Raw genomic sequence first — 22,163 nt, forward strand, 5'->3', positions numbered from 1 at the left:
GGATATAACAGAACTGAGACTCCTCTGCTCTCTAGGCTGAACCTGGTCCTTTTTATCAACCCAAATGTTTCTCTCATTATAAAGGAAAAGGAGTGAGATGAGCACTTCAGAACACTTAAAGTTCTAGGATGTTCTGAAATTTGAGATTTTGTTTCCGTAAGAGCTGGAATGAAACCACGGGCTTGCAGGACAAGAGGACGTTGTGTGCTCTAATAAAAAAGGGAACATTTCACCCTTTGTTCCCTGCACTACACAATTTGCCTTATGCTGGGGTGCAGGAGCTGCTGTGTGTCCTTGTTGTGCTACAAAAGCCTCTCTTGGCTTCAGGCAGGAATCAGTGGCGTGGGATAGGGGCAAGAGGGACCATGCTGCCCTGGGTCTGTGCAGAGCCACTGGAGCCCTTTGGGGTTTCTGCTCTCACCTGGCTGGAATAGCAGAGCTGTCACAACCTTTATCCTTGCTCCTGTGGGCTGTGGGAGGTTTGCCTTAGCCCTTCCTCTGCTGAGCTGAAGCAAAATTTGTTTTCTAACCTTTTGTGAAACAACTGGAAACGTGGCATTTTAGGAGAATTGTTGATTTTCCAGTAACTACAATGTGTGTGTGTGTGTGTGTGTGTAAAACCACAATCCCTGTGAAATGGGAACATCTACATGGTGTAATCCACGAATTTGCTAATGGCAGACTCAATTCCCTCCTCCAGATTATGAAGATATCAATATTAAACAGGACTGGGCCCAAACCATACAGACTGTAGGCTGCAGAAGGTGAGGTTGGGTTGGGTTTTTGCAGAGGGGAAGCAGTCTCTGGGTGGGGACAGGGTGACCACTAAAAGAGTTTTCTAAGATGCTTTCCTTGTGCTTGGTGTCCATCCCTAGCAGGTGTGCTGTAGCACTCAGAGCGTGCAGCTGTGTGTGGGAAGGGGTGGGGACTTCTTGAAGCTGATCTCAAAGATCCAGTGACTGCATCAAGTTGTCACCTGGAACCAAGTGAAATAAAATACTAAAAATCAAATAGATGCTGAAGTAGAAATCTTTAAAAAAAGAAAGCACTTCATTTATCATTAATTACAGCCAGGCGCGTTATTTTATCAGCTTTTCTTTTGCAAAAATTAAAAAATAGTGCTGCATTTGACTGCAAGAGGTGAACCTGAACTTTGTTGTATTTTGTAAGCATAGGTCAAAGGCTTTACCTTTGTTTGTGACCAACTTTCTCTATTTGACATGATAAATTCTCTATTATCCCATGCTCTGGGGTGCTGAAACTGTTCTGAATTTGAATTCATACCTAGTTGGAACTAAACTGGGAAAACATAGCTTAGAGAAAATAAGGTGCTGAAATGCCCTGAAGTACCATATCAGGGTGGGTTTGATAAGGAGGTCCATACACTCTGTCAGGCCTGCAGGCTCTGTCCCCACTCTCTGAGGCAGGGGTGCCTCGTGCTTTGTTCTGAACCAAGGAAACAGCCACTGTGCCCGCCACAGGGAAGCAAGATCTCTACAGCTTTCTGTGGGTGAAAGGAGTTGTTACCAAGCACCAGCATCTGTCCTCAGCACAGACTTTTCATGGAAGCAATTGCTCCAGGCACAGGAAATTCAGGCATGGGTGTCACAGTACCTCATCCTCTCTCTGTTGGATGGGATGGTCTCATTGTCCTTCTTCCAGTAGAATACGGGAGGTGGCATTCCCACAACTCTGCACTCTAATCTGACAGGGTAGCCTTCTGGAACTCCACAGTTCTGAAGCTTCTCCAGAAACATGGGGGCTCTCTTGACTTCTTTTGCTGGAAAAAGAATTATTCCACAACAGATATTTTATTCTTCCTTTCTCTTTGAATCGTATGGGAGAACACGAGAAAAATTATTCTTGTGATACCAGAATAGGTTGTGAATTTTTAGTGGAATGTTGGAAGGGAAGTGAAATGCCATGATATTGCCTCTGTAAGGGAACATAAAGTAAATAATAGGCAGAACTGAAGTTCATAAAAGAATATATGCATGTCTAATGAGTCTAAACATACTACCATTGCAGAAAATTAATGCCAGATCTATAAATTTCAATATCTCACATGTTTTAAGGCTTTATTAAAGAGCAATATTCAGATTATTTTTTTCTATTTAAAAACATTTTTAAACCAATAAAATTTGGGCTGAAATCTGGAATACCTCAAGACATATATTATGAATTCAAACCCTAAGCATTTTCTGGGGAGAAAGTGAGGATGGGTGATAATGAGGCAGAATTCTTATGACACTCTCTTAGTAACAGGAGTGCACTCATCTGAACACCAGGTACATTTCCCTCCATCAGCTGGGGAGGGAAATATATGTGTAAAAATCACATGTCTGTATCTACAGCTGTGGGATTTTCCTACTCTTTGTGCATTAAGTATTTACTAACTATTAATTGTCTGTAGGGAACCTACGTAAGGTAAGTTTGAAGAAACGCATGCCGATAACGTCATCACTGAGGTGACTTTTTCAGTGCTTCTTACCTACAACGGTGAGCTCCAGGCTGAATGAGTTCTGTCCTGTTCTGTTGGTGGCAAGGCAGGTGTAGGTTCCAGCATCACTCTGGGAGAGGGGGTCGATGAGCAGGGAGTGCACGCCCGTCTCCCTGACCAGCATCTTGTGCCGGCTGTCCGGGAGCACCGCTTTGCCGTTCAGCAGCCACGTCAGCTCCGGCGTGGGCAGCCCGCTCACCTGGGAGACAGGGAAACAGCTCCACACTGGGCCCAACTGGCACACACAGCTTAGGAAATTCAGAGCCAGGCCTTTTTACAAATACCAGCTGAATCATGGCAAAATCTAGACCAGAAAGAGGTTTTTTTTAATTATTTCTCAGTTTTTGTTTCTCTGCTGACTGCTTCCGGGCGTGGGCAGCCCGCTCACCTGGGAGACAGGGAAACAGCTCCACACTGGGCCCAACTGGCACACACAGCTTAGGAAATTCAGAGCCAGGCCTTTTTACAAATACCAGCTGAATCATGGCAAAATCTAGACCAGAAAGAGGTTTTTTTTAATTATTTCTCAGTTTTTGTTTCTCTGCTGACTGCTTCCGAAAGGGAGAAACCCGGAAAACAAAAAAGGTAAAAAGATTTAAAAATACGTTAAATATCTACATTTTTCTTAGTCAGAAAAGAAGAAGCTTGGTTTGAAATATGAAATTAGAATATGAGATTCACAAAAGACTCTTTATATTCTCCTAAAATTATTTCTGTTTTTGTTTCTCTGCTGACTGCTTCCGAAAGGGAGAAACCCAGAAAACAAACAAGTAAAAAGATTTAAAAATACATTCAATAACTACGTTTTTCTTAGTCAGAAAGGAAGAAACTTAGTTTGAAATATGAAATGAGAATATGAGGTTCACAAAAGACTCTTTATATTCTCCTAAAATTATTTCTGTTTTTTGTTTCTCTGCTGACTGCTTCTGAAAGGGAGAAACACAGAAAACAAAAAAGGTAAAAAGATTTTAAAATACATTCAATAACTACATTTTTCTTAGTCAGAAGGGAAGAAACTTAGTTTGAAATATGAAATTGCAATATGAGATTCACAAAAGACTCTTAATAATCTGCTAGTTTTCCTTTTTTGGTGCTGAATAGAAATCAAATTCCTTGATGTAAAATACTACAGAGTTTAACAGAGATGAATAAAGTTCTATACAAATTATTTTGTATTTTGTCAAATTTGATGAAGAATGATATAATACTTCATAGCTGTTGAACTTGCATGCTTTAGAGCACAACAAATTAAGTATTTTTGGAAAGATTAGACTGTTTTGTAGTATTAAAAACCTTTTCAATAGGGAGCAGTACTTACTCATGTCTAAAATACTGCTTTCCAAACAACATTTTACAGAGCAGAGAAAGAGGGAAGAGGAACTTGTCTGAGTGAGGACTGCTCTCTCCCAGGTCTGTGCAGTGCCAGACATGCTTTAAGGCTTCACAAGCAGAGCTAGGAATAACCAAATTCTTTGGCATGCTCCTTGTAAACTTTACATCTTAAATTAAGTATAATGAGTCTTGTTCATCTTCAGGGCATTAACTTGTGCCTCAGAGCCTCTCCCCTCTTCAGGGTCAGTGTCAGCACGGCCACCTTTGCTGCACTGCAGGGACATAGAGGGGTTCCAGAAGAGGTTGGAGCACATGACTCTCCTAAAGGTGTTCAGTACTCACTCTGTGCACTCTAACCTCTGACAACTCTTTCATGCCAGGATTTCAGTCAGTAAATTGGGATGTTTCTGCCTCTGTGCATGCTAGGGAAGCATAAAATGAACTAGGCTCAGTTCCCTCTTTTCAGGGAGTATTAACCTTCAGTAATTCAGTCCAGTACAATGGGAACATTTGTTTGAACACAAAGCAACGTGTGCATCCTCTCTTTCTCATGGTTTTGTGCTATTCTGGATTATGTTCAAGAGTCTGGTAATAGAGCACAAGTTCTGGAGTTCATACTGGTAAAGGACACAGTGAACACATCTAGTAATTTGGACAACCTTGTAAGTGAGCCTTCTGTGTCTGGGTTGTGTTTTCTGTGTTCTTCATCCCACAGAATATTTGTTCAAAAGAAATCCCTGGAATCAGCTCTGAGACAATGGCATAAAGAAATAGTTTTGAAAATGAAGCATTAAAACTTTGAACCGAGAACGTTCATGCATGCATTAAAGAACAGGAAAACACATAGCACTGCATGTACAGAGGTGTGGGAGGTGAGAGTGAAGAGAAGAACCAGCTAATACCTTACAATCCAACCTGCAGAGTCGCCCTTCATGTGCCACCATGTCCCCTGGAGCCTGCAGGAAGTATGGCCTGAAGAAGCGTTCTTGGATGGCCTCTCTGTCTCCCTCCGGCACCCGGGCGCGCGTTCTGCAAAGCAAAAATCACATGGGTGTTTGGAAGTCAAAAGGAGGAAATGGAAAGGATATAATTGTGTTTACTAACAGTTCCAAAAAAAGATGGAGAGATAGCTTGAGTTACAGAAAAGGGCAGAAAGAAATGGACTGATTGTAATTTAATTCTTGCATATTTTCCAGTTAGAACGATTATCCAGTTAACTATATCATGTAGTAGCCTTAGATTCCCAAGCCAGCCCTCGCTTATTTTTGCTTTTTTTTGGCTGAATTTCATTTTGCTAATCCATGCCTTGCCTTTAGCTCCACTACAACAAGTAAATGAAATCGTACTTAGACTTCCCTGTATTTGAGGATGCCCTTCAAAAACATAGAAGTGACCTGTTGGGAGGGAACTGCTGCTGTTATTTCCACTTTATGATTGAGAACTGAAGTTCAATGAATGCAGTGGTTATTTTGGATGCCTTCAGTAAAAAGCATAAAGAAGGTCTGCAGGACTTTTTTCTTTCACCTGTGAGGCTGAGTAGTGGATATTCGTCCCCGAAAAGGGACACTCTGAACCATCAGGTGTCCTGAACAACTGATCCTCCCCTGCAATTCACAATGGAAACAGAATTAATAGTTGGTTAATGGCTTATTTCATTTTTAAGTATAAATATTGAACCTTACAGTGCATTAGGACTTATTTTTATAAAGTAGCTGTAGTGAGAACACCACTTCCCCAAAGCAAATGCTGTTGGCCTGCAGCTGAGGCAGGGGTTTCCCAAACTCTTCCAGGCTGTGGCAATGCATTTGGCAGTGGTGCCTGTCCCTGCTTATTTATTCACCCCACAGGTACTGTCTGCTGGTACCTTTGTACTGGCCTGCTTCAAAATGCAGCCATATGGAAACTGAACAGAAAAAGAATTTCAAAAAAGAAACATTTAAACTGTAAAAAGTTGCCTGATGAATGTACTTCTAAATGGGGTCAAAGAGAATGGTGTAAGGGAATGAGACTGTCTGCAGATCTATATCTTTGCATCCTGGATAAAGAATGTAATTGTGTTTAGTAACAGTTTCAAATTCAATGTAACTATTGTTGGTTCCTGCTCTATTCTTTCTGCCTGAAACATCATGTCAGTCTTGTCAGCCCTTCTCCAAAGGTACCTATCAGCAACAGAGAGTGGGAAGGGGACAGGGCAGGAATTACTAACATGGGAAAAAGTCCTCAGTGCTTTTGACTGTCTGTGTAACAGAGGAGTAGTTTCATCAGTCATCTTTACATGGTTTCCTCTCCTATGCTCTGAAGCACCCGATTTGTGATACAGTCACCACTTGATGTCAAAGCACATGGCCTAATTTGTGTTCCTATTAATGTATATTAGAAAAAGATGAAAAAAGCATTTTTGTAAAAGAAAATAAAACACCTTACTTGTGGGTTTGCAGCCATAATCGTATAGTTGCCATCATCATCATTAGTAGCAGCTTCAATGTGTAAAGAACACGTTCCATCTTCTTCTCTGTTCATTTTGAAATGTGTGTTCTTCTTTGAAATCTGCTTGCCATCCTTGAACCAGTAGACCTGTAGTGATCAGACACACCCCTGTGACTTAACAGGAACTAGAAAAATAACAGAAGCAATTTTAGAATATTGTGAACTTTGCAGGTCAGTGATAATGTGAAACAATGATTCCAGGCTGAGCTCAGGAAGCTGCATATCACAGCTGGGCCTGCCGGGTTCTCTTTCCTTGGCTCTAGGCATGTGACTGGATAGATCAGCTCTCATCTCTCTGGAAGTTCTGGGGGCTGAGCAGTTCTGTGTCTCCTGGGGTCGGGTGGTTGGACCTCAAGGCCTGATGCATGCTCAGGAGCAGATACTGTGATTTTAGGAAGGTGGGGGAAATGATTCATTTGGGAGCTCTCTCCACGGAGCCACGTGCCTAGGAGGGACGAACAGAAACTGCTGGGGAGTTGGGTTTTGTTCCTTAGCAGTTCCAGTGAGAATGACGTACCTTGGGAACAGGAATTCCAACTATTTTGCAGGTGAAGGTAATAGGGAATCCTTCCATTACCCGAAAATGCTTGAGTCTCTTATCAAAGATGGGAGCAATGTATTTGCCCGTGGGGATTTCCTCGTGCTGGATTTCATCGTCTGACTCGTCCACCGGCGTCCGCTCCAGGCGGAATTCGATCTCGTTCATCAGCCTCTGCTCAAAGCTGGAGATTCGGTACTCCTGCAGGGACAGGCACGGCTCTGAGCCCCACTGCCATGGCCTGGCCTGCAAATGCAGCTGCAGAGACTCCAGGGCCTGACAGGAGGCTCACACAGTGTGCAAACTTGGAGAGAAAAAATGCTGACCTAGAAATGCCGTGGGATAGCAGAGATCTGTGGTGGTGGTCACAGGGGTGCCAGGAAGAGGGAAGAGACCAGGATCTGACTCCAATTTATTATCTTATTATATATATATATATTATATTACAACTTCTTTTATACTAAAAGAATAGAAGAAAGGATTTCATCAGAAGGCTAGCTAAGAATAGAAAAGGAATGATAACAAAAGTTTGTGACTCTCAGAGAGTCCGAGCCAGCTGGGCTGTGATTGGCCATTAATTAGAAACAACCACACGAGACCAATCACAGATGCACCTGTTGCATTCCACAGCAGCAGATAACCATTGTTTACATTTTGTTCCTGAGGCCTCTCAGCTTCTCAGGAGGAAAAATCCTAAGGAAAGGATTTTTCATAAAATGTGTCTGTGACAGAGATGTTGTTGAGAGACAAGTGGAGCTAGAAACAAGTCTCAAAAGATGGCCTTACAAATAAGGTTAAATACTTTGGAGCAATAGAACTGTGAAAGATGCATTGTAGTAGGACCTACAAGTGTTAATTTTGGATTATTGCCTTGAAGGCATTTACAGCATGGTGTGGTAAAAGCTGATAGGCCAAAAAACATTTCTAATGTAATTAGGAAATAGTTGGCTTCTGATTGTGATGGTGTGAATTATAACATCTCTATTGTCTCACCCTTCTCACGAAACTGAAAATAGAAATAGAAGTTTTTAAAACTCCTCTCAGTTACCCCATCTGTAGGTCAAGAAAAAAGTATTGTACACTGGCGTATTTGCAGCCATTGGCACTTTTAGACTAATTCTACAAGTGAAAATAAAAAAGCCTCAGTAAAGCTAGGACATCATGAAACTGAATTTGGTTTGCAGGCACAAATACTGCAGTGTGAGTCTGCACAGTGTAATGACACTGAGTTTTTTCCCAGGCAGCAAAAGAAATCAAACATGTAATTCCTTTTAAGTCCCTATCAAAAAAAATGATACTCCTGCACACTGTTGATCAAAAGAAACCATTAAAACATACCAATTTTTTGAGAATTTTGCATTCAAATATTAGTCACCTGCTAATTATAGAAATGAATGCTGTATATTTTAGTTCATTATTAAATAAAGAAAACTATACCAATTAGAAGAGAAAATTAGGAAGAAAGGGAAATATTTTCAGAGTAAGTAACATCAGATTAAACTTGGACAGATGTCTAGCTGGTGTAACTGAGAATGCAAAATATATTACATCAAAATTCTTAGAAGATTAAACAGATTATGCAGTAAACCCAGCACATCCCTACATAAATGAACATTTCCAGATAGTTTGATGTGATTATGAACTTTCTCCTGATCCCCTGAATTCAATTAGAAATGTCTTATCACTTAGCTGTTTTGCATGAGGAAATCTCCTGTCTAGACCAGGAGGCATTTGACCAAATTTCTCTTGCTGGAACTTGTGAAGCCTGAGAGCAGGAGCCAGCTTCAGTCTGTGCCTCCAAGCCAGAGTTTGTCCTGGGCAGGGTGGAGCCCTGCAGCTGCACCTGCTGGATTTGTCAGGTAGCACCCTGAGCCCCCTGCACTGCCCCTCACACCTGCAGGAGCCCCTTGCTCAAGGCATTACCAACTGCCTTTCTGGGGGAAATCTTCTATTACCTGTAGAAGACAAATCAGTTTGCTCAGCCCTGGATTTGTGCAGGTTTTAAGCCCAGAGTTTTCCTGCTTCTATTGAAAATGTAGTAAATTTAATTTACTATTTAGTAAATTTCTATTTACTATTGGAAGGCAATCCTTAGATATATTCACTTTGCTGAAAAAACAAGGTTCAGAAAAATGCATCTTGTCTGAAATCCTATAGAAAGTTAATTAAAGAAGCAGCAGTTATCCCAAAACACTGGCAATTACACCCCTGATCATTTGGCCATTCCATCTTACTGCTGATAATGCTCTTGACCAACAGTTTCCAGAGAGCAGGGAGGAAAGATGGAGGCAGCAAAAAATTTTAGCTGACAAACTCTTCTGCTTTCTTCAGGAGACCAAGGAGACAGAAGTGACCCAAATTTAGACATTACAGTGGAGTTTTGAGGAGACAGGAGTTTGTAAGGCTTGGGGGTGAAGATGTGGCAGCCACAAAGCAGAAAAAGTTGGAAGTTGCTATGGTTGAATAAACTCCTTGGTAATGCCTGATTTTGGGACTGTAGTGGTAGATGTTGTGTGTTTCCATCTAAAATGTCTGTGCTGGGGAGGGTGCCTCAGGGTTAGCTATGGCAGGAAAAGGCAGCCAGCTTGGAGAAGGTAGGGAAGGAATGTGGTGAATGGAGCTGCTCCTCCCTGCACTGGGCCCTTGTTCTGTGATGCTGCAGGGCTGAGCTTCAGAGCAGCGAGGAGAGCTGCAAGGTTCCAGGAGCATTTCAGGGAGCTGAGGATGCTCCAGGGTCCCTTCCTTGGGCCATTGGAGTCCCCGGGGTAGCGAAGAAAAGTTGGATTCAGTGTGCACAGGGCCCCTCAGGCAGTCCCATGCAGTTCTCATTGAGCTGTGCCACTGCCCAGGGAGCTGCGTGGGGTCAGACCAAGCAAGCTCGTGAGTAATTGGAGCGCCTGTAGAAGGAGCAGGAGGAGCAAACTGCAGCCTGTTTGTCACATGGAGCTGGCATGTGGTGTGTGGTCCCTGGTGGGACCGGCACTGACCCACAGGACACATAAATATTAAATGTAATACCTCCTTGCCTTGAGCCTCTCTGCTCCCTGGCTGTCCTGGGAGCCCAGCTGTGCCCAGCTGTGCCCAGCAGAGCCCTGAGCTGGCTGCTCTGTGCCCGTGTGGGCCGTGCCAGGGGCTGGCAGCCAGGCACAGCCTGGAGCAGCCCCTCCTGGAGCAGCTGGGAGCACCACACAGCCTGATAGAGTTTCATCTCCTCAGCTTTTCTGCTCTCAGGCAGCAGCTCTCAGCAAATTGCTTTATAGATCAAATTCCCATCTCATTAAAGCCAGTGTAAAACTGGAGTTTCTCTGATTCCTCACCAACCAAGTGGATCATTTCCCCATGTAGGTGGCAAGAGCTGGTTCCAGTGTTCCAAGGGAAAGTTAAGCCATTGGTGTTTTACCCTTGACACTGAGAACAGCCCTGTATCTTTTTAGGCAGGCAGAATCATGGAAGAATCAGGGAGTGGCTGCTGTGGCAGAGGGAAGAAATGAGGCTAGAAAGGCATTGCCATTACACTTTGAAGGCATCATGTTGATGTGCAGAACAAAATGCTGCAGAACAGAGTTAAATTTTGAAATATTGCAAGCTGATGGCACAGTCCAGTGTTGTTTATAGACAGCTGAGTTTAGTCAGCAGGTTTTCATATGGATTTTTTCCTAGAATCATTGCTGTCCAGAAGAAGTTATGGTATGTTCTGAGAAATTAATAGTGTATGGTTGCTGTAGCCATGATGGCCTAAAACCAAATAATGCTGATAGAGACAATTACATCTTTTTCCTCCTCTACTCCAAAAGTGCAGATCTGTCTTAAGTGATCTAAACAACTAACATAAATAAAACTTAGAGCAATCATTTTCAAGTTTTACATAACCAAATCAACCTTGTGTCTGCTTTAGACCCTAAAAAGTTTTCTGTGAATGCAGGGTATGACTTTTTTCCTGGCTGATGTGCTGAGGATATTAACTTCTTACAGACTACTTCATTAAGAAATATGGGCACTTCCTCCTTTTCAAATGTCTGCTTGCAGAAGAAAATACAACAGAGCAAGGAATGCTTTTCATGGGACCCTTTGAAGTTAATAATGGACAGGTTTTCTCCCACATTTCTTTGCATGTGACCCTGGGTGTATAGAAAGAGGCATGAAAGCAGCACTTTGTGAAAACAGAAGCATTTTGCTGCGCCATCAGCACAGGGCTGTCGTTGGTGGCAGCTGCTCCGTGCCCGTGGCAGCCCTGGGTGTCCTTGTACAAATGCAGGGCTCTGCAGGGAGCTGTGCACGCTGGCTGCAGGACTTTGCTCAGCTGAAGGAGTTCTAGTCAAAAGCACATTTTTAATTAAAGACATTGAAGTCAGGGTTCCACAGCCCCTGTTTCCTGTGTGTTGCCCTCACACTTCAGCCTTTGCTTTTCTAAACCTGTTCTGTGTGCATATTTATGCTTATTGCAATTTACAACCAAGCCAACAAGACCAAGTTAACTTTGCTGTGAAAATCTGAACACCAACATTCAGAGGCTGAAGGTGTTACACCAAACTTCTCATAAAGAACAGAAATATCTGAAATAAGTGAGAATACACCTCTGTATGTAGAGAATAACCTTGGAGGTTTTTGCTTGTTTGGTAGGTTTTCTTTAAGGTTTAGCAAGAACAGAAAGGAGTTGTTAATATGGCTTTCTGAAGAACTGTGTTTATCACAGAGGCCATAAGCCTATCTCTGAAGGTGATTACAACAGTGGTGTAGGGCAAAGAGTTGTTGTTGTGGTTCAGACAAATATTTCATACAGTGTCACACAAAGAAGAAGCCAATGTTAAAACCAGGCTGCAGTTCAGCATACTGAGGAGTCTGAGGGAAAGGGTACAAAGGTTCAGGCCCTGGTTTGGAGTCAGAAGTGTAGCATTGCAGCTCCTTTTTTGGCAGCTTTCCTAGAACATGAAACTTTTACAGGCAGTAATTCACACACTTGTTCAGTACAGTAGCCAGATATTTAAAATTATTATAGCTACCAGCTAAAAATTCAAGCTCCTCTTCAGTGGTGTAATGCTCAGTACAAAGTATAATGCATATAATGCATCTATAATTGTATATATTTCTGTAGGCTGAGTGGATTGCAGCTTTGGAAACCTGGCTACTTCTCCTGCATCTAATGCACATCGTTTAGTGTGCATGGTGTGCAAAAGGGGAGAAGGCAGTGGTGCCTGTATTAATATTGTCACAGTGTAGTCTGAAGGGTAAAAGACTTAAAACTGGCCAAAGCAAAGCCAGGAAATGTGCTGAATCTGCATCTGAGGTGGTTTGGTACTGTTCTGGTGGAACTGTGTGGCAGATAGAGAAGTGAAATGCAGCTTTCCTCCTGCTTGCCTTTGCTCTGCCTTGGCAATGTTGCTGTAGCTGTATTTGTCCTGCACAACAAACAAAATCTCCTCTCCCTGCCAGCCTTGCTGGAGGTACAGGTTCACAGCATTTTGTCTCTGTGATGGATCTGTTTGGCCCCATCACCATCATTCCTGACAATCTGAGGGCACAGCACCCTTCAGGGCAGGGCTGTCACCTGCCTTTCACCTGTGGGAAACTGAGACCTAAAGAAGCTGAGGGACCTGTTAAGGTAACGCAAAAATCTGTGACAGAGCAGAGCTGGATCATGCTCTCCTAGGTCTTGTCAAGTAATTGAACTCCTGGGCCTTTCTGCTACCTGGGAACATTTTTGGCAAAAAAGGGGAATTGCACAGAGTGTAGTAATTCCCATTAGATTCCTTTGTATATGAATATGAGTTCTAAAATCCTGCATCTGTTGTAGTTCAAATTTATCTTGAGCAGGATCTTTAGCAGGATTTTCATTTATCTTTAGCAGGATTCACTGAATATACAGACATTTAGTATATATATTCAGTGAATATACATACTAACAGTTAGTAGGAGCTTGTAGAGTCAAAATAATCTGATGTTAGGATAGTAACTCATGGAAATTACACAAACAGGAAGGCTAGGGGAGCTCTGCTCCAATGTTGATTATCATAGACTATGTAAAAACAATTCTGTTGCCAGCTTAATGCCAACACTAGACAAATTTCCCAATTTAATCCCAGTTTTGTAACTTTTACTAGATTGCCTTTTTGGCAGAATTATTCTAAATCCATGTAACAGTTTATCTAAGAAAGTGGCATATATTGCATCTCAGCATCTGTTTCCAAGCTGTACCATTCCTTAACTTCACAGTCTAATCTACTCTAATCTACTCTGCCTGAAATCTCCTGATCACTTTGGGTTCTCTCTGCTCTCCCTGTTCCCCCTCAGCAGAGAGAATCAAAAGCAGCAGATCCAACGTGCAGGCTTTGCTCCCCTTGTCCTGTCCATGAGGAGGTGCCGCTGGGGTGATGGATGTCCTGCAGATGAATTATATGGCCATGAACCTCGTGCTTCCCCAAACACAAACCCATGGGGTGCCTAACAAGTCATAGTCTAGCCAGACAATATTCACAGCACAGTTCAGAGTCACTGAGCAAGGAGGAAATGGAGGAGCAAGCCCACGGAGCTGCCTTGTCCAATCCCACAGAAGTGCAGCTGCAGGGAGTGTGTGCCCCATGAGGAGCTCAGCTTCCCTCCCCAGCCTGGGCAGCTCTGCCAGCCAGGATCCCTGCCATGAAAACCTGTCTGCACTTTGGTGTTGATCACATCTAGGTCTTGAGAAGACAGCCACAAGTGGTTGTTCCATGTTCATTGCCACAGGGAGTTTATACATATTAATATAAATTTGTCTGGGTCAGATTTCTTAAATCTCTCTTCATTTACAGAGAGAGAAGCTTCCATGGGGAGTCTTTGTGGTCAAATTCCCATCCTCAGTCTAAAATTGCCTACACTTGCTGCCCTTTGAGAGATTGTGTGAAGCTTGATTTTGAGGCAAATTTTTGGAGTGATTGAATGAAGTGTAATTTCTGTGGCCTGGGAGCAGAGTTCTGGGTGATTTGTGGGCCTTTCTGAGGCTGAGGGAGCTGCCAGGAGCTGGCTCTGTGTGATCAGTGCTGAGGAGTTACTGGTGTCAGGGCCTGTGTGGTGAGCTGGCATCTGCAGGTGGCTTTGGCTTTTAGTGACCGAAAAGCTTTTGGACAAACCCTGCTTCTCTTCTGCTCTGAAATCTCTCACCAAGTATTCTCTAGCAGAGGTAAAGGATATTCATGTGAGGGCTGGGCATCATTTTCTAAACAGCTGGAGGTTTTTTCTATGTCCTAAAAATAATAAAAGTCTGAGTCTTAGGTAGGACACAACCAATCAGCATTGCCACATGGTGTTCTTCATAGTAAATGACACAGATGTGTGAGCATGGTTTGTAGCTCTTTTAGCCAAAATGTATAAACCAGGCCCTGGTATTTAACTCTGCTTTCCTTTATTATTGCATGGGTAATTAATTTAGTTTTATTACTGTACAGGATTTTGAGGTTTAATGACATCATTTTTCTATTTTATATTATTTGTATAACAATATGTTGAGGAGATAATAGCATTAATTTCTAAAGTTTTGCCTGTAAAGCTGAATTTCCTCTGTTAACAGAGGAAATATTTATAGATTTATTTATATTGGTGAAGCCTGTGAATGCTTTCAAATACCAGGGGAAAAGAATTAGTTTCCATTAGACATTTATATTTTTTCCATTTGCCAAAATCTCCCCAAAGTGTCCTTCTTTCCTTTTCTCCCCACACATCTTTTTGTTTCTGCATGGCTCATTCCAACTGAACATTGCTGAGATATTTTACCTGTAGGGCAGATGAAAGGCCCAATGGACTGGAGAGGCAGAATTTGGGGAGTGGGCTAAGGCTGCCTGTGCTCTCCTTTCCTCAGGTGCTGCAGTTCCCTGACCCTCACTGAGGCTATGAGACTGGGATGCTTGGTCTCTCAGCACTTCAGTGTCACTCTCCAAGAGAAAACTCCCAGCTTTGTGCCAATAAAACATCTGGGGCTGGAGAGGAGTGGATGGGATCTTCCTTGTCCTTCTTGTCCTCTTTCACTTTGCAGAAATGCTGAAATACCCACTACAGCAGGGACAAGAATGCAGGAGATTTTTGTCCTAGTTTCTGGGCAGTAGAGTGATTATCTTATTTCTCTGTCTCAGTCTGTCTCTGTTCCTTTCCTCCATCACAATCTGGAAGAAAAAATGCTAACAGCTTCCTCAGAGGACCCTAATCATTGAGCTGAAATGCTCTTTGAAATGTCCTGCTAACTGGGGGCCTGTTCTTGGTGCCTGAAGTCTGAAGTTTTATTCTTGGAGCTGGAGGAGGTGGTTTTCCACCACCTAGCTGTCTTCCTAGCTTCCCTGTTACAGAACCTGTTCTGAAAGGGGAATTTCCAGAATTTCCAGATTTTTCTGCTGCTGTTAAAGAATGCTGAATGATTTGAGCAGCCTGGTTCAGCACCAACACAACACCCACTGGCAAGGAGTGACGCCTGTCCTTGTGGGAGTGCAGAGTCAGGAATTCAATTGTCTTTGAGCCAAGGAAGACACTGAGTCAGGTCTGCTCTGTCCTGGGATTTGTCCTAACACCTTCCTGGGATTGCATAAAGCCATCAGTGCCCCTTTTGTTTGAAAGAACTGAGCAAATCTGCCTGAAGATGTTTGGGTGTAACTGAATCACCTTTTTTTCAGCACTCCTGCTTGTGACAAAATTTCACCTGGCACTAGAACTTGCCACCATCTGCAGAAATGAGGGGCATGACCATTTTTTTCTGGTAAAAATGACAGCTTGTTGTTGCATGTACTTGATCAAAGTTGCAGTTAGAATCTTGGCACAGTCATATTTGTATTTCTGTCAGCACCTCCTGGCCATCATGGCTGTGGAAGCCCAGAGACGAATCTGTTCTGTCTCATGCAGCATCAGCAAAATTCCCAGCTCTGTTCTGATGCTGGATTTCTTTATTGCTGGTGATGAATGATGTACTGGATGAAACAGAAGGAGTACATCTGGATTATCAGATATCATGCTGAGTGCATAATGCTGACACTTAGGAAAATCTCATCTTGTGAGCTGAACATTTTTCATATGGAAGTCAATTTTAGATAATAAATAGAGCACCAGAATGCAAATCCCTCCTGTTCATTACTGCCTTTATGTAGCAGTACAAGACAATACCAGGACTTTAAGGCACAGGCTTGTCATCTGCAGCATTTGTTCTGGATGATCCTTGCATGCTCTGCAGGTATTGTAAATGAGAATGAACTCTGTTATTGAAATGTGGGGTCCCAGTACAATGCTCTAAATAAAAATACACCAGAGGACACATTTTCTGAGAAGGAATTTTTAAAATAGTATGTAGACAATACAAGGAAACCAACATTTGAGATTCTAACTGGATGCTATACTCCATTGTGCAGTGATCTCTCACACAGGGGAGACTTGCATTTGTATTCATGACAAAGTAAGCCCTGCCCTACCATTACAAGAACTGATTTAACACAGATATTCTATGCATGGAATGAAAATGTCTCCTTTTTTAATTCTGTGTTAACTGTGAGAGCTAAAAACAGGACAAAATATATGGGTGTGAATGCAGCACTCCAGCATATTATTCTCATGATGTTGATTGTTCTGTATAGTGTAAAGCAATAGGAATTTTGGAAAATACTTTTCATCCTGGCATCTGTTGAAATAGTCACTGCCTTCATTGAGGAGAAAACTCAGGCTTGAATTTGCTGGAGTAGGCTCTCCTCAGATGAGAAGAGTAAAATCAGAAGGGATTAAAGTTGGGAATTGAGTGGAAAATGAAGAAACCTTTATTGATTTTAGTTCATTGCCATTGGCATTCTAATTACTGTAACAATTAGAGAGGTGCCACCTTTGAACTTTTCCAGTGTTTGAGGAATTTGGGAATCAAGATTTAGGTTTGGTCTCACATAGAATAGCAAATAAGTATGAGTATAAATATCTTTTGGTGTCAGCAGATAACTGTGACACTGGTAGGGATCGTTGTTTCTGAAGGGGTCATTGTGCAGTTAACTCCAGAGCCTGACTGCTGCCTCACAGGAGCTCTCTCAATAATTTGTCTTACCAGCATAGCGAGTACAAATTGTGACGCTTGTGATTCATCTGCAAAACCTGCTGCTTGCCAATTGTTTTACTCAAAGTGCTTTGGCAGAGTGCTGTGCCAGAAGGAAAGGTCAGCAGCAGGATGAAACCCCGGGGATTGCGCTGCAGTTGTCCTCAGAGGGGACTTTGCTCCAGAGCCTCGGGGCAGTTTCGCTTCTCTCTGCAGGTTCTCTGTCACAAGGGCTGATGGATGTTGGGAAAGGTTCTTTGGATGACAACAGATGGGGCAAACCCTGATTTCTGCGTTAGGCCTGAGCTGCTGGGACGGCTGTGGAGGGCTCCATGGCCAAGGTGGGACAGGAACAATCACCTGCAGGCAGGGCAGCTGTCTGACAGTCCTCAGCCTGTTTGTTCAGGGGGCTTGAACCTGATTTACTCATCTCAACCCCTAAACACTATTTCATTTCTTATTTCTTCTTTAGTTTCATAGACAGTGCACAGATGCAGTGCATTTATTGATTCCAATTAAGAGTGAACTGATATTTTGTTCCTTGAACTTTGTAAAAGGTTTTTTATTTTGCTAAATTCTTATAATAAAGTTCTCCAAGGAGTCCCTGTCAATTCATATAAGTTTGGAAACTTGGAAATACATTTGGAAATTGAAAGCCCATTTTAGTTCAACCGAAAGAAAACCAAAAACCTTATCCTAAACTGTTTTGTTACAATACTCTTTGTTTTAAAACAGACTGTGTGAATGTGTGTGTGCAATGAATTGAGCAACTTGTAAAGCAAAAAAGTAAAAGCCAATGTCCAGAAGCTTCCATGAAAATAAAGAAGTTTTACATTCATACCAGCCTTTGAGATGATCAGAAATAAAAAATGCTGCTCAGTCAGAAAGTGAATTTTCTACAGCTGCATCCCTCATGCTTTCTGTTTAAAGTTCCAGTTTGCTATTCCAAACCAGTACTCACACAAAAGCTCCCCCTGCAAAGCCATGTAGCAGCTCACCCACACCAACACCTTTTTTCCCACATCATCATATATGTCTTGTTCATGAGTGAAATTTACTTCAATAACGCTTGATTTTCTTACCTGCTGACCACTTTGTTGGTTAGCATCCTCTCTGAAATGCAGTTTTCTTTCCAGGTCCTTTACGAGTGCGACTTTGTTTTCCCGAATGGAATCTTCTGTTGCCAGTGGCAGAGGCTTCAGGTTTTTCTTTAACCCCTGGGTTGGGCTATTAAAAGAAAATTCTGATACTAACATGCAGCAACCAGTATATATATATTTTATATATATTGTCACCTGTATGCTATGATACATTATGGTGGAACCTATTATTTATTTACTTAGGAGCCAAAGCACCATACAGGATATGATTTTTTTTTTTGGTACTATCTTAATGGGGCATCCCATTCCCATGCAGTAGAAATTAAAAACACACATCTTAAAGAAAGTAAGGGTTGTAATGCTACAATAAACATCTAAGTTCCATTTATATTTACCCTGCAATAATGATGTCACAGTAAATGCTAAAGAAATGAGTGTAGGTGTTACCTTAGGTGTACAATGTGTACATTTGTCTGCTATCAGGCAATAATTTAAAAGTTAATACAATTTCTCATTGATCTTCATCTCACATCTTCATAGATGATTTACTGTTTCCATGAACTTTTACTTCTTTAATTTCTCTCACCCTTTTATGGCACCCAACATCAACAGTTATTTCTTGTTTTCATTTTATAGATGCGGTGTGTTTAATTTTAGTAAGGTTTGAAAAGAGTTAAATTCTTAAATAAGATTTAGGAGGCTGTGAGAGTGCTGTGCTGGAGCACAGTAGCAGGACACTACTGGGAATTGTGCAATATTCTGATATTTTACTGGAACAGGTGTTGGGATCTTGATAACAGGCTCTTGGTAAAGGCATAAGTGGTGATTGCTTTGCAAGGCATCGTCCCTGTGTGGTTGTGCAGACACTGAGCTCTCAGTCCTTGTGTAGCCAGAATTACTGTCATTGATGATGCCAAAAAGTTGGAGTTTCAATAGGTATTTACAGATTATCCCAGATACTGCTCAGGTTCCTGCCTGACCGTTGTGCCCTGCTAAGGCTGTCCCATGCAGAGGTCAAGATTTGAATCCCAGCAAAAGGAGCCCTAGCTGTGTGGGAATTCAGCTCTGGGCTGGCACCCAGGAGAGCTGAAATGCAGAAAACATATTTAACAGTCATATTTACCAATATTTAACATATTTAACAGTCCTCTGCCTGGCAGGCATATTGTGCTGACTTGTGTGGCCATGCCTGTGCAGCAGTGAAGGAGAGGAAAGCACATGGCAGGGGTGAGGTGCCATTAATGCAGAGAGAGCAACCCCTGAGCATTGTCCCCACTCTGAAGGGGTGCAGGGCACTGTGACAGCTGCAGCTGGGTTTGCCCTGCCCTGCAGCATTGTGGAACCAAAGGCTTGAGTGGCCCAAGTGGAAACCTTCCCTGTGACCTTAGGGCTTCATGCCGTGTGCCTGGTCAGGGTGCCAGGGCTGGGAAGGGCTCCAGGCACGTGCCATGGGGTGGTGGCAATTCTGTGGCTGAGCTGGGCCGCTGGGAGGCCTGGGAGCAGCAGTGCAGTGCAGGTTTGAGGGCAGGATTCTTGGCACACAGAGTGTTGATTGGTACAGACACAGGGACACATCGTTCTGCTGCAATAGCAGATTCATTGATCTATTGGTGGCCAGGAGATTGTGACTTGCTGATGGTTACCACCACCTTGAGCTGTACCATTGATAAAAGGGGGAAATATTCCTGACTTTGTGCAGGGTTTGGAGTTCGATGGGTACCAATGTACAGGTGCTAGCCATGCTAACACAGAGTTCACATAGTCCACAAAAGGGAACTTTGCTTCAACTCCACCAGTAAAGAAGAGACTCTTAATGCCCCCACCTTGCCAGTCCATCATCCTTATTTGCTTGTATCATGGTAGCTGTTTTGTCATAGAAATCATTCTGGCTCTTAATGAAAGTATTTATGTGTAAACCACTAACTCTCCTGAGATTTTCTGGGGGACCTCAAATGCTGAAAGTACTGCAACCAGAAAAATACCTTTATGGAAGTTATTTCTTAGATTCACCTGGACTAGAAAAACCCTTGCAGTATAAGGTACCTTTAAAACTTTACTTCTTGCTTACAATAGCATGAATGTTTTTATACCTGGTGTAAGCAAAGAGCCTTGGAGTGACTTATCCTGCAAGCTCATGAAACCTCTTTTCTCACACTAGTACAGTCTTATGAACCTCTGAGCCCCCACATTCTTGTATATCTGTTTGTACACTCACATTTCTCCATCTTCAGTTCTCTCTTTCTACAGAAGGTATTTGTCACCCTGTTCTTCTAAAGTTCTTCTAAGCCTTCTGATGTTTACATTTCTGTAATGGGGTTTCTCACACACTTTTCATGTAAATAATGATTGGTTTGCATTCCTTTCTGGAGGAGGAGAGAATTGATGGACTGTTGGTTTGACCAGTGTAGTTGGAGAGGTGGCAATTTCATCCTCTAATCCATGGTCACTTTTGGAATTCTGTAAATATCGAGGTCTGGAAATAAACTGCCCCTTTTTTGCCTTGGACATCTCAGTGTGTGAGTGTCGTTCATTTCATGTCATATTGCAGCAGGTATTATCCCTTCTTTTCTTTACTGGATGTAAAGGTTGGATTAAATGCCCAGAATATCTGAATATCTCACTTTTCTATTTTAGAGAAGACTTGCATGTCAGTGACTCCCTGTCCTGGGTTGACTATATGATGCTTTTATCTCCAGTCTGTGAGTTCTGTCCAAAATTTGCCCTGAACCAGGACACTCCCCCACTGAACAGCTGGACAGAAATACATCCTGCTTTCCTTTGAGTATTTGTCCCTGCTTCTGTGCCTGTGGTTTGTGCTACTTACGTGGCTGGGGTGCTTCTGGGCAGTCCCATGGCGTTGGTGGATGGTGCAGCAGGCAGGGAAGGCAGAACAGCGCTAAGGAAAGCCACAGGGTTCTGGATGCGTGCAGTTGGGGAGAGGGGAGCAGGAGCCACGGTCTGGGGCTGGAACTGTTTCACGGGAGGCAGCGTCAGTGGGGGCACCACGGGCTCCCTGGGGCTGGGCACACACGGGTCACTTTTGCCTGTAAAGCCTCCTGAGGACCTCGCTGGGAAGTTCTCCATGTGGTTGGTCCTCGGGGCTGCCTGGGGGACGCTGCTGAAGGCGCCCGAGGAGCTGGCAGAGGGGCTGCCTGGGGGGGTTTGGGGCACCAGCAGCTGCTTGGCGCGGCCGTAGCCCAAGGCTTGAGGGGCACAGGCTGAGCTCTGCTTGTACAGGACTGAGCTGGACTGCTGGTAGAGGGAAGTGGCAGAATTCACCAGCGTGGTGTTGAAGGACAGCTCCCTCAGGGATGCCTGGTGCACCTGCTGTTGTTCAAGCAGGACCTGGTTGTGGAGCTGTTTTAGCTGGCTCTGGTCACTGCACAGAAAATAAAGATGAACAGAATTGGTTACGAGCCCCAGATGAGCCAGTTGGCTGCTTTTCTCTGTATGAATTCAGAGAGAAAAATTCAATGTCCTGTGATACAGTAAGAGACAGGAAACTGCTACATGGCATATTCTCTAACATTATGAGAGGAGTATAATATTAGTTTTCTACTAAAATAACCTTTTCCTTCATGTTCCCTTCTTTGCCAGAGGCACAAAGCTTTTTGTCCACAAATTATTTGACTGAAGATAATTCTTACATTTTACTATATGAAATATAAATATAACTCTTACTCAAAGATATTCAAGGGATATCATTGTCGAGGTCACCTTAGTACCTCTTTGCTTGTGTAACTAAGAGTGAGATTTGGTGTATCATCATTTAAAGGAGTGTTTGTAAGCCGGGTTGCATTATTTACCTCCTGCAGAAGTGGTTTCTGAAACCAGCACTTTGTAATAATCCACCACAGGATATGCTACCAATGGAGTTTAGGTGGAGTTGGCACTCAGTGACAGGCAGGAGTGGATAATTCAGAGAGGACTTGCATTCCATGCAGTTCTTATTTTTCTAGATGCCATCTACTCAATAGTTTTTCGGGGCTTTCTTACTTTGCAGTTAAGGAAAATAATTTTGCCTTGTCAAGAGGTTTATTTAGTTATTATGTATATGGAAATACAGCACATGGAAACAGGAGAGATTTTTCCCTTCCAAAACCAGAAAAGACATAGAAGATATGGAAAATGATTGTGTAATAAACTATGGAATATTAAATATCTACTGAGAAAAAGTGGAAAATGTGG

The 22,163-nt window shown here is 42.8% G+C and overlaps 2 protein-coding genes across 2 annotated transcripts in view; one reads left to right on the forward strand and one right to left on the reverse strand.

The window, feature by feature from the left end:
* Window positions 1–22,163, forward strand: part of PBLD (phenazine biosynthesis like protein domain containing) — a 75,230-nt gene that overhangs the window by 44,995 nt on the left and 8,072 nt on the right. The gene's annotated exons all lie outside the window — the stretch shown is intronic.
* The window catches only part of MYPN (myopalladin), a 34,482-nt gene that overhangs the window by 4,747 nt on the left and 7,572 nt on the right, over window positions 1–22,163 (reverse strand). The window contains exons 8-15 of the mRNA XM_031063594.1: window positions 20,800–21,354; window positions 17,958–18,102; window positions 6,837–7,058; window positions 6,257–6,406; window positions 5,357–5,436; window positions 4,735–4,861; window positions 2,492–2,699; window positions 1,615–1,780 (exon numbers count right to left, since the gene is read on the reverse strand). Of these exons, the coding sequence (XP_030919454.1) occupies window positions 1,615–1,780; window positions 2,492–2,699; window positions 4,735–4,861; window positions 5,357–5,436; window positions 6,257–6,406; window positions 6,837–7,058; window positions 17,958–18,102; window positions 20,800–21,354 (1,653 nt within the window). The remainder of the gene's footprint in view (window positions 1–1,614; window positions 1,781–2,491; window positions 2,700–4,734; window positions 4,862–5,356; window positions 5,437–6,256; window positions 6,407–6,836; window positions 7,059–17,957; window positions 18,103–20,799; window positions 21,355–22,163) is intronic.

This window comes from Geospiza fortis, unplaced genomic scaffold (assembly GCF_000277835.1).
Source record: "Geospiza fortis unplaced genomic scaffold, GeoFor_1.0 scaffold637, whole genome shotgun sequence".
Classification (NCBI taxonomy): domain Eukaryota; kingdom Metazoa; phylum Chordata; class Aves; order Passeriformes; family Thraupidae; genus Geospiza; species Geospiza fortis.